This window comes from Lotus japonicus, chromosome 6, assembly GCF_012489685.1.
Source record: "Lotus japonicus ecotype B-129 chromosome 6, LjGifu_v1.2".
Taxonomy (NCBI): Eukaryota; Viridiplantae; Streptophyta; class Magnoliopsida; order Fabales; family Fabaceae; genus Lotus; species Lotus japonicus.
In genome coordinates this window covers 10,386,721-10,398,831 of record NC_080046.1, presented here as the reverse complement: position 1 = coordinate 10,398,831, position 12,111 = coordinate 10,386,721, and the positions used below count along the sequence as shown (strand labels likewise).

The 12,111-nt window shown below is 39.3% G+C and overlaps 1 protein-coding gene across 1 annotated transcript; it reads right to left on the bottom strand.

Annotated features, from left to right (window-relative positions):
- Positions 1-370: 370 nt before the first annotated feature.
- LOC130724872 (putative F-box/LRR-repeat protein 23) lies at positions 371-1,610 on the bottom strand. Its single transcript, XM_057576142.1, has 2 exons — positions 1,270-1,610; positions 371-1,023 (listed from the first exon to the last, which is right to left on the bottom strand). Exons 1-2 carry the CDS (start codon positions 1,608-1,610, stop codon positions 438-440), a joined length of 927 nt encoding a protein of 308 aa, XP_057432125.1. The 3' UTR covers positions 371-437.
- Positions 1,611-12,111: the final 10,501 nt, after the last annotated feature.

The following is a 12,111-nucleotide window of genomic DNA, read 5'->3' as shown; positions in this document are numbered from 1 at the left end:
CAGCTAAGATAATCTCAAAATGTAAGCTGCCTATTTTGATCTAATGACGTCAATTTCATAACTGTGAATTTTAAGATTTCTCTAACAGCAGGCAATCCAAGTTCCTTACGGAATAAACTAGTATTATCATGGTGCTTGAGAAAGGAAAAATAACAGAACCTCTAGACATTAAATAAAATTAACATTGGATCGAAACCAGAGAGATTCATCAACAAAAACAAAACACTTAAGCCATCTTAATGAAGTATGCAAACCTCTCATAAGTATATAATAATGTACTAGTCTGAATAATTGGACACTACAAAAGTAAAGGGAGCATGGCATTTAGAAGAACATCGAGTCTCTTTTCAAACCAAAAACAAATGCCATTTAGAACATTACCTGCAGGTGATCAACATATCCAAAAAGAACATAAGATTACTTAACTTAAATATGAATCATAATGAAGCATAGTACTGCTCCACAAGATATGCTTCATATGCCGGGTCATTTCGCCGGTTATTGCGTGGCTCACGATCACAACCACAGTCACATTCATAATAATCATCATAATTAACCTGTTCATCTTCAACATAGATGCCAACTTCATCACTCAAGTCTTCCGGGAAACGTAAATCCCTAATCTGCTTCCAACACCTTTCCCTCAAACTTCCGCTTAAATCAACATTGGAACAAACAAGCAAATCAAGAGATTCTAGACAAGGGCATCCATCAAGAATGGCAAGCAAGCCTTGGTTAGTGAGCCTGTTTCCCAGAAGCTGGAGATGGCGTAGCCGAGGCATAGTCTTCGCAATAGCAAATGCCTCATCATCACACTGGTATTCTTTATTTTCCTTCTTGTTAAATTTCAGCACTTCCAAATATGGGCAGCATTTGCCCAAAACTTCCAAATTATACGTAGATAGGTCACCAAATGAAATTTCAAACTCCTCCAACATTGGAAGGTTCTTCACAACCACACTCAATCCTTTATCATACATTTTCTCACATTTCAGAAGCCGCAACCGTCGTAGGTGACTTCCACTGTTAAAACATGGAAATAAAAAAAGAAAAACCGATAGTACAAAGTATCATGTGCTTAAACAAAATTAATATATGAAACTTCCAGAAAACATATATATGTCCGCAAATGTTGAGTCCTCACTCAAATTTTACACACTATTAAATAAATAAAATGTAAATGTGCACAAATTAAGAGAAAAACATGGAAAATTAGTAATTATAGAACATGGAAAGGAGCCAATAATGAGACAAAGTTTATGAAATTACCTATCAGCAATGTCTTTGAGGATTTTATTGGTGCAAAAATCCTCAATACTAATGTCTTCTAAATGACCGCAACTAAGTTTAATGGCAAGACGACAAAACCCAACTAATTTGGAGTGTGGGTAGGGAGGGGGGTTAGTCATGTCAATGGTGCGCCACATGATAGGATCCTTGCAGATTTCCCACCATAAAGGACACACAGGGCTTGCACCGTTCAAAATTTCAAAGGGACTAAGCTTGTGTAGAATCTTTGCAGTGACTTCTCTAGGAAGTTCAAGCCAGTTTGGTCCCAATGTGCTCTCACCTTTGGCTTTCTTCTCAGCCCTTTCTTCAGAACATGCCATCATGCAATTGAATATGAAGTTGATTTGTACAATTTGTACAACGATAGATAGGTTTTTATAATAAACAATAGGAATAGGAATTGTAACCGCGCTTTGAAATTGAAATGAAAAGTCACGGTGAAGGTAAAACTTCCATCACACGATTTGTGATACACATTTAATAGGTAAACTGCCTGTAACACTATTAGTCCAGAGGAGCCGCACCCTATCAGAAAATATGCGTGAATGAATGCTCTAATTTCTAGCTAGCCATTTTGCATTGATAAATTTTATTGAGATCAGTGTTTTGATTTACATTTTTTTTTTGAAATTGTGTTTTGATTTACATAAAAGGCTAGAAAAATACACTAATAAGAAAATTGTTGATGGGTCATATATCTTTTCCGTTAATTAATGTGATTTTAATTGAATTGATTTCTATTAATAAGATAACGTATAACCATATTTATGGGATATTATTTACAAATTAAATGCAATTAAATGGTTGGTTTTTTTTTTGTTGTTGAATGCAATTTGTGTAGGGAGGATGGTCATGAGTTTCGAGGCACTCGCAAAAAATTCTCATCAATCACAAGGGGTGGCACAAGTGGTGAATGTGCATTTCCTTAAGGGATTTTGTCTAGGTTTCTAGTCCGGGTTCGATCCCCTCTGAGGTAAAAAATAATACATTTGTGGTCAGGGAGATCACTATCGTATCCCGAGCCAGATTAGTCACGTCGGGCTCCTTTATCCCGTGAAGACTGGTGATCAAAGAAAAAAAAATCATAAGTAGGTTAAAAACGGTGCAAGAGGAGTATGAGGTGTGCATTGGTAAATATTCATAAAAAGTACTAAATTTGAGTGTCATAATACACAACTCGCCTCATACTCACTCACACAAATATTATTATTTTATTTTTTATTTTTTTTGGAAATACCAAATTTATATAATAAAAAAGATGATTGAGAGCTATAGCTCAACATTACAGAGTGCCGATAACAGGCAAAAAGAAATAGAACAGTAGCCAACTAAACTATTAAAGCTAAAATCCAAAAGGCTAACTAGTAAATTAAGAGCATCTCCAATGCTAGTTATTATTTCTTAGTTCTTAGCACTATTCATGTGGGCTTGTATTGCCACATGTGCTTCAGCAACTCTCAAGCAATTTTGCTCCAACTATGAGTTTTTAGTTCTTACCACTATTCATTTAGTCTCACCAACCACATTATTTATACTTTTATTTTCAGAAAGTAAAAAACAAAACTCATAAAGTAATAAAGTAATTTGGATGAGAGAGAAATAATTAATATTTTAAGTTAAGAACTCAAAAAGTAAAACTCCTTGTATAAGAATTGAGTTCTTATTTTTAAGAACTACCTTGCATTGGAGATTCTCTAAAGAGCTCAATACAATAGAAATAACCATACATCAGAAACGAAGTTTATTTTTATAATTATTTTTATTATTATAATTCAATTCTCTTCTAATACTTTTAAGTTGAATTCAATTGTTATGTCATTTTCACGTGCCCTTTACACTGTGAATATAATCACTAAAAATGTCTTTCTTTCATAGCCATGGGTAGGTTATAATATAAGGCTTCTCCGACGTAAATCCCCAATTTTCCATGAAATCCTCATCATCCTTGCTTTATCCCCATTGGCATAAGATTGGCAATATCCATTTCACCCATACTTACAATGTTGTTCTTTGGCTACAGCATTGCCCTCGTTGCCGCCGCACTCATCGAGATATGTCGGGGCTATATCTTCTGCTCCGTCGTTGTTTGGGTACTAGAATCTGATGGGTGTTATAACTGAGGATGCCCTTTTTCTTCACGTTGTTGATGATGACAGTGTTGATGGTGAAGGTGAGATGCTAAAAACACAGTGAACCAAGATGACGATGAAGTGAGAAGGTATGGTAGAGAGAGAGAGAGAGTTAATTGTGTAAGTTTCTCGGAAAAATGATAGTGGTGATATGATGGGGAAAAATAGCTCCATATGTCACTTTTTGGTTGGAGAACAATAATAACAACAGGTATAGTAATGTAGATAAATTTTCCCTTTTTTGAAAACACGAATATGGTGGTGGCAATTATAGTACCCTACCTGTGGGCTGTGGCAACGTGCAATGTGAATTCCCTTCACGCAACCAACTTAATCAACTAAGTCACTTTTTCGGTGCCAACAATAACGATCTTATTTTCATCTTTCCAATGAAAAAACAAAACAAACTTATTTTCACTCTTGCATTAAAATGGTCAAGAAAGATATTAGGGTTAATCCTCAAATAGGTCATTGTGTTTGTCTTACTGTTAGAACTAGGTCCCTCGCCGGAAATTTTTTAGCAAAATATCTTCTACTTTGTAAAACGTCTGAAGCAAGTCTTCACCGGAGTCCGAGCTCCAACGAGTGATGATAATGCATTTTAATTGTGTAAATGAAGCATACGTGGAATTATAAATAAAAAAATTACACATCATAAATTTTTTAGGCAGAGACTATTCGCGCCTCCTATTTTGCTAAGTGAGTCATCCCCAAAACTGCAAAAAGACCAAAATACCCTTCAGTAATTTTAATTTAAAAAAAAAACTACCTTATCTCTACAAACCCTCCCCCCTCTTTCAACCATATAACCCCTCTTCCTCTCCAACCCAATTTCAAAATTTTCAACCCTCACAAAATCAAGTCTCTCAAACCCACATTAACCCACAACCAAGTCAAGAAGAGGAAGAGAAAGGAGGACAACCAGTAAGAAGAAGAAGTTGAAGTAGAAGAGGAAGAAGAAGACCAAGTCAAGAAGGAGAAACCCACAAAATACAACAACAACCCATAACCCACAAGAAGAACAACAATGTAAGTTAGTTCTTACAAGTTTTCGAGGCTTAGGTTGTATTTTGTGTCAAAATTCAGTCCCTCGATTTGATTCTGCCGTGGGAGGATGTTTCGTGACTTGCCCGCACTCTAAACCGCGGACAGGTTTTATGACTACCGCATGTTTAAGTGCGGTTAGCCTGTCAAATTTTTTATGCCTACCGCATGTTTAAGAGCGGTTAGCCTGTCAAATTTTTTTAATTCTCTCTGAATTCTCTCTGAATGTTTATAAATTCTTTTTTATGTTAACAAACTGTTGTTTATGTTAATAAACTGTTGTTTATGTTAATAAATTATTGTGTATGAGTATAAATTTTTGTATTTTTAATTTTCAGGCCTCCTAGGAAAACTACCCGTGTTGTTGGTCCTTCTGCTGAACCTACTGCTCCACGGGATCGTAGCTCCACTCATGCTTCTAACCGCAAACGGTCAGAAGAGGCTAATAGAGGAAGGGGTAGGAATGCTGAACAAGAGCCTGTTGTACAGGATCAACAGAATGATGAGATTATGGCTGATCAGCAGGATGATGACACTGAGGCGGAGGAGACTAGTGGTGAAGAGGAGGCTGAGGAGGATGTCGGTGCTGACATTGAGGCGGAGTTTGAGGAGGAGTCTGGTGATGAGGACGATGAGAACAGGTTGTGGTATCAGGGAGGTCCGTTTGACCTTTGCTTGTTGACTAAGTATGGCGAACATATAGCTCGTGACATATGGAGGTCATACAAACGGCGAAATTATGAGACTAGAGGCGTGCTCAAGACCTATAATCATTGGAGGATGTGTCATCCTGTAGTTCATCATGCTCGGTGAAGGTGCGAAAAACACTAAAAAGGGGTGGTTTGAATAGAGTTTTTGAATCACGGGTATACTTTTAAGCTTTTTCAAAACTCAAAGATAAAAACTAAGTGCTGAATGATAGGAAGTAAAGCACGCAAGTATTTTATCCTGGTTCACTTGAGATAAAAGCTCAAGCTAATCTAGTCCACCTGTGAAGGTGATTTCTTCCTTCTTCTGATGAAGGCAATCCACTAAAATCAATGAGTGTTACAACTGCACTTAGCAACCTGCTAGGTGACTAACAATACACTGATTTTCTCACTAGTATCCTCTTAAGAAGCTGATCTACTGATCCTCTTAAGACTAGCTAAATACTGAATCAGCCTTGATTCAGTCCTCTCAAGATCCGACCAACCTTGGTCTCTTGATGAACTTTACAATGTGATGTAAAAGGTTTCGGGTTTACAATAAGTGCTTCTAACAAGCGAATAGTAAACTCAGATGTTTAAGAACAGTGAAGAAATAATGCTAAGAGAATGGTTCGTATATGTTGAATGTTTTCAGCAAAGTTTCTTAGCTTCTTTCTTCAGCCTTTATATACTCCAAGACTTGTGATGTAGCCGTTGCTAGGGTTTTATCCGTTGGAGTGGCAATTCTGTGATATCAGACTGCTAGGCTGTACAAGGTAGGTGGCGGACAGACTGAGACATGTACGACGTTGTACTGTGAAAGCGACCTGTCCTTTCACCAGTTGACTTGAGATCAAGGAGCTTCAGATGAACGTTGGTGAAGCTTCTGATCATCGTCAGATTGAAGCTTGGATTCTTCTGACCTTTGCAACTTCTGCTTCTGAACACGTTCCTCAGAACTTCTGATCGTCAGAGCTAGAATAGCTGGGGTCTTCAGAACCAACTTCTTGCAAGTCTTCGGAACTTGAGTCTTCTGCTTCTGGACCGTTCCACCGGAACATCTGGTCTTCAGAACTTCTGACTTGAGTTCTTCAGAACTTCTTGAGAGTTTCCATCTTCAGAGCTTCTGAAGTATTTGCCACTGTTCAGAACGAACATGGTAGGTTAAAGAGCTCTCGTTTTAGTAACCCTTGGTTCTTCTTCTTCTTCTGAACGAATAGGCTTGGGTCAGATTCAGAACCTGTTTGTCACATCTTAAAAAGACAAACGTTAGGGTACCACAATTGTTCATCATCACAAACCTTAATTGTAATCATCAAAACATAGAGATGCAACCACTGATCAAACCTTGATCTTACAATCTCCCCCTTTTTGATGATGACAAAACAAGTATTTTGATGAACAATTTTTACACAATAAACTGAATACAAAGGAAAGAAAAGATCAGAGATTAGACTTATCCTTGTGTAACGGTTTGCATTGCTCTTTCTGAATCTGGGATAACACCTGATTCTGAGCTAGGGTCTCCCCCTGACTCCCCCTGAATCTATGACTTGATGAATTGGTGAATAGTCTAGATTCGGAGTCTGGTTATGTGATCAGAATTTACGCTTGAAGGGATGTATACTCATCAGAAGTGATGGTTCAGAACTTAGCGTATATCACATAATAACATAGAGTCTTGTTCATATTTAATTGGAATAAGGCGTCAGAAGCAAGATTAGTTCAGAATATGAACAAAATGTATTCCTTATCTGAGACGCTTGACAATATCTATGTGCTATAAGTATTGATACTTGTTCTCCTCTACTGGTTTTATATAATATAAAAATTTATCAAAACAATTTTATGTACTCCCCCTTTTTGTCATAATCAAAAAGAGTGAAAAACAAAACCAACAATAACAATAACAAGAGGGTGAGGCAAATAAGAAATGTTATTATTACTGAACGGAGAAGAAGTACAGAGGAGTGAGAGGAATGAAGAAGACTAATCCTAGATAAATAGGAAGGCTCGAGAATTCTTCATGGAGAGAAGTTGAAGGTGGAGGGGACGAATGTCCTGATCAATTGAGGCTAACTGAGTAGCCAGTTCTTCCTTCAAGGCAACATTCTCCTGGACAGCCTCTTGATCCGCTTCAGTGTAATCTTCTTCATATTCCAGAAGCATACAAATGCCCTGGAGCTGATCTTCAACGTCCTTCCGGCAAGTGGTCAGACGGAGGAGGTCAGTCAGAACTTCTTGAAGGTTCTGAAGACAGTGAGTCTGATGAGCAGTGAGCCAGCATTTCAGAAGAGTCTCAATCTTCTCAAGAGCGAGAGAGATCTGAGAAGAAGATAGATTGACACTCCATGGAAAGACTTGGTCGAATATCATAGTCTTGAGTCCAGAAATCAAGTCGACAGTAGTCATTTTGATGTAGAAGAGAGGAGAATGGATATGAATGGAGGAGAATGAGATTGAATGGTGAAGGAGAAGATGAACGCAGTGAATATAAGGAAGAAAAGTAACAGAAAAACATGCATAAAAATTATCAATCATAAAAGCATGTGAGTTACTAAATGGACGGTGCATTGAATCAGAGAATGAAACATTAACACAGTCAACATGAAATAAATTTAGTCATAATAAATAAGTGCATGCATGATAGATGTGGGGGATTCAAGGCTTGGAGGATGAGGGAAGATTGTCCATTAAATACTTCATGATTGCTTCCATTTTGCTTGAGGACTCTTGAATTTGCTTGCTTTGCTCATTCTGAACATGTCCTTGTTGCTCAACCATCTGAAATAACCTCTGCTGATCATCCTGAATCCTGTCAATCCGGGCAGCAAGAATGGAAACTTCTGGAGCTGGAGCTGAGGTAGGAACTTCTGGAGCTTGTGTATGAGCAGCAACTTCAGCTTCTGAAGACATTGCAGTATCAACTTGAATTGGCCCTTGCTGCTCAACTTCATTTATATTTGCATCTTCCAGAATGACTATACCGTCAGAGCTTTCTTCTTCAACTTCTGCTGAAGGCCTTCCAGCATCTTCTGAGGTACATTCAGAAACAACACATGATCTTTCAGCCATAGCTCTTCTCAAGGGTTCACAAACCCTGTGCAGCACTCTCTGCCTTTGCTCATAGGCCCTCTCAGATGCATCATGAACTCTTAGTCGTTTCTCCCTGCTAAGTTGCTTCTGAAGTTCATGAACTTTGCCTTCTGACCATCTTTCAAAGGCAGACCATAGACCATCAACCAGAGAGGCATCAAACTGATTATCAGTTACCTGATACAGCCAATTCAGTCTTCTGGTGGCCTCTTCAGAGAATCCTTGAATGAGTTGAGTAAGATTCTGAGGTTGGAAGGAGGTGGCCAAGGTCAGAACAGGCTGAGGAGTTCTGACAGCATTGGAGCTTGAAGCGTTTGAGCTATCAGGTTTGAGTTGTTCTGAAGGAGTGGACTCAATCTCATGGTCCTTCTCTATGCCTGAGTGATCTGATTTATCCATGTGCTCAGCTTCAGAGATTGTGTCTGGCCTTTGCCTTGAGGTAACAGTCTTCTCAGGTGAGGTGAAACTCAGATCCTGTGAGTTGACTGCAGAGTAGTTGGACAGGGACACATAGGATGACTCAGGAACCTCTTGAAGCTGATCTTCAAAGTTGGAAGCTACTTGTTGAAGAGGCTTCACATTGAAAGGCAGTACAAGGATCTGAACATCATCATCCTCCTTTTCTGTCTCAGCAGGGATCTCACCAGTCTGGGTTATGAGGAAGGTGTGTGAAGTGGATGCAGACTTGGGAGTGAATTGTTGAACCAAGGTTCTCAGGGTAGCCTCACTTTGAACAATACCTTGAATGAAGGAATTGAAAGGAGGTACTGGTTCAGTTGGGATGGATGTGGAAGAGGTGTAAATTGGAATGGAAGGAATGGCTGTGGTAGCTGTTTGGATGGTTGATTTAGGAGCTTGAGGTTCAGCGTGTGTTTCAGCTTGTGTTTCAGGTTGAGTTTCAGGTGGAGTGGGTGCTGTTTGGTTTGAGGTAGGCATGGAGGTAGATATAGGCAGAGGTTGTTCAGGAATAACTACTAAAGCAGAATCAGAGTTAATGCTTTCAGTAATTACCTTACTTGGACTTCTGATGGATGTGGTTGTGGTAAGATTAGCAGCCCTTGCTGGATCAGAAGTGCGTTTAGATCTTCTTTCCCGTTGTGCTTCTGAAGCAGGTTCAGATGCTTGCTCTGCTTCTGCCTCTTTCTGCTGAAGTGGACCCCTCAGAGGAAGCTTCCTTCTCTTCACTAAGGGAACAACATCAGAATCAGTTGATTCTTCAGCGTCAGAAGATTCCCTTATAACCTGAAGCACATTCTGGATGATGTCATGGTCATCCTGCTCATCTTCCTCTTCCTCAAGAGTAACTTTTCTTCTCTTAGCCACAGGAATATCATCATCTTCAGTTTCCTCGCTTGAGGAATCTTCTCATGTGTCTTCAGAGCTTTCAGATTCAGACACTTGACGTGGTTGAACTAAGGTTCTCTTGGAAGGTCTTTCAGGAGAGGGTTCCCTGATGACCACAGTCTTGGATGCAGCTTTCTTCTTTGTAGGTTCCTCTGTCAGAATCCCTTTGCCCTTAGGATCTGAAGGCTTGCTGCTTGTTGCCCTTCTTGATTTCCTTGTTGCCAACTTAGGAGGGCTTTCAGGAAGTGCTTGAACAAATTCCTCAAGAGTGATAGGATCTCCTTGTCTTCTGAGCATCCGCACATATTCCAGAATACATGCTGGATTGTCCTTCTTGGACCAGAGAGGAAAGTCATCAACAGGATAGTTCCTCTGACGAACTTCATCAGAAGTGTCTTCTTTGGGAGCAACTTGTACTTTCTCAATGATCTGCATTTTCTTCAACTTTGTTCCATTGAGAGCATCGCCAATAGACATGGCCAGATCTTCATGAAGTCCAATGTCTGACAGGGTCTTGACAAGCTTATTTTGGACGAAGATATCTGACAGCAGCCTTCCATACGGAATGTAAGAAATGAACCTCTTGTTCTCAGAACCAGTTGTGGTCCTTGATTTCTCAATGCATTCCTTCAGATAATTGAAGAGCAGGAATGGCAGACATATAGGCTCACCTATGGAAATGTAGTACATGATTACCTTTTGAGTTGCATTCAGGTAATCAGTTCCTCCAGTTCTGGGGTGAATGCAGTGAATGAAGATCTTCTGCCAAATCTTCATCTGAGACTTCAAGTCCTTTATGTTATACTTGGTTTTCTCCTGAGACCAGTTATCATAAAGCTCCTTGTTGACCACAGTCCTCATCCCAGGAACATTTGCATCAACATTTTTAATCCTTTTACCTTGCTGGAACTCCATACCCAGCAGCTTTGCAATGGACTCTTCTGAGATTACAATCTTCTTGTCCAGCACATGAGAAACAACGTAGTAGTCGTTGCAGACAGCGTTCTTCCAGAACTCTACAACCAATTTGTGATAAATCGGACCACGAAGTCTATTGAAGTAGCCAGACCACCCTTGTAAGTTGGCCTGATCCCTGATGTCGAACCCATGTTCAGCCAGATTGTCGAAGTCAACTCTTGCTTCACAGCACACATTCAGTTCTTCTACCTTCTTGGCACAAGTGACTACATTTGGTGCATTCAGAATCTTCTGTGCTTCTTCAAACCTTTGATTCTCTTGTTCTTCGGCAGTTTGTTTGGAAGAAGCAGAAACATTTACCTTGGGTTTCCTCGATTTGCCCATGATTCTCAGAGAGTGAGGTTTAGGGTTCAGAGAGAAAGGGGAAATGTTGGAGGGAGGAGTATGAATGAATGCATTGCACACGAAGAGTTTCAAAACCGTAAGTGTAAGTGAGTGGAAGATCATGTGTGACAGTGCATATAGTGGGTTTAATGGTAACCGTTGACAGTTTTAAGAAATTAAAGGCAAAATCAACGGTTATAAAATAGATAGTCTGAAAATAGCATAGTAGAGAAGAGTAGACATCATCATTATAGCAGATATACCACGCGACTCAAGGAACTATGTCACAAATGAAGTGACACGTGTATTGTTGCCTACCACAGAAGTTTAACCGGTGGGTTAAGTGTTTCTGATCGAGTAACTTATGAAGAAGTAACATCTGATTACTTCAGAGGTACCATGGTCAGAAGTTCTGAGGAAAACCTTACTCTGGACAAAAATCCATGTTCAGGTTTTCAAGAATAAATAAAAACCTATCTTCTGCTAAGGGCTTAGTAAAAATATCTGCCCACTGATGGTCAGTATCAACATACTCTAATGATAGAGTGCCCTTCTGAACATGATCACGAATATAATGATACTTTACCTCTATATGCTTTGCTCTTGAATGTAGAATAGGATTCTTGCTGAGTGAGATAGCAGCTGTGTTGTCACAGTAGATAGGAACCTTCTTCATAGACAAGCCATAGTCCTCTAGATGGTTCTTCATCCATATGGTTTGTGTACATCAAGTGGCAGCTGAGACATACTCTGCTTCAGCAGTTGATAGAGCAATTGTGTTCTGTCTTTTGCTTGACCAAGATACAAGATTTGATCCAAGGAAATGGCAGCTTCCAGAAGTGCTTTTCCTTTCCACTCTATCTCCAGCAAAGTCAGCATCACAAAAACCTGAAAGTGTATACTCTGATGTTTTTCTATACATCAAGCCAAGGTTAGTGGTTCCTTTCAGATATTTGAGGATCCTCTTAACAACAGTTAAGTGAGTCTCTCTAGGATCTGATTGGAATCTAGCACAGAGATGCACACTAAACAATATATCAGGTCTAGAGGCAGTTAAGTAAAGGAGAGAGCCTATCATTCCACGATAGAGCTTCTGACAAACCTTAGAGGAAACTTCCTCTTTCTCAAGAATGCATGTGGGATGCATTGGAGTCTTAGAGATGTTGCAGTCACTCATGTTGAACTTCTTCAGAAGTTCCAAGGTGTACTTCTTCTGA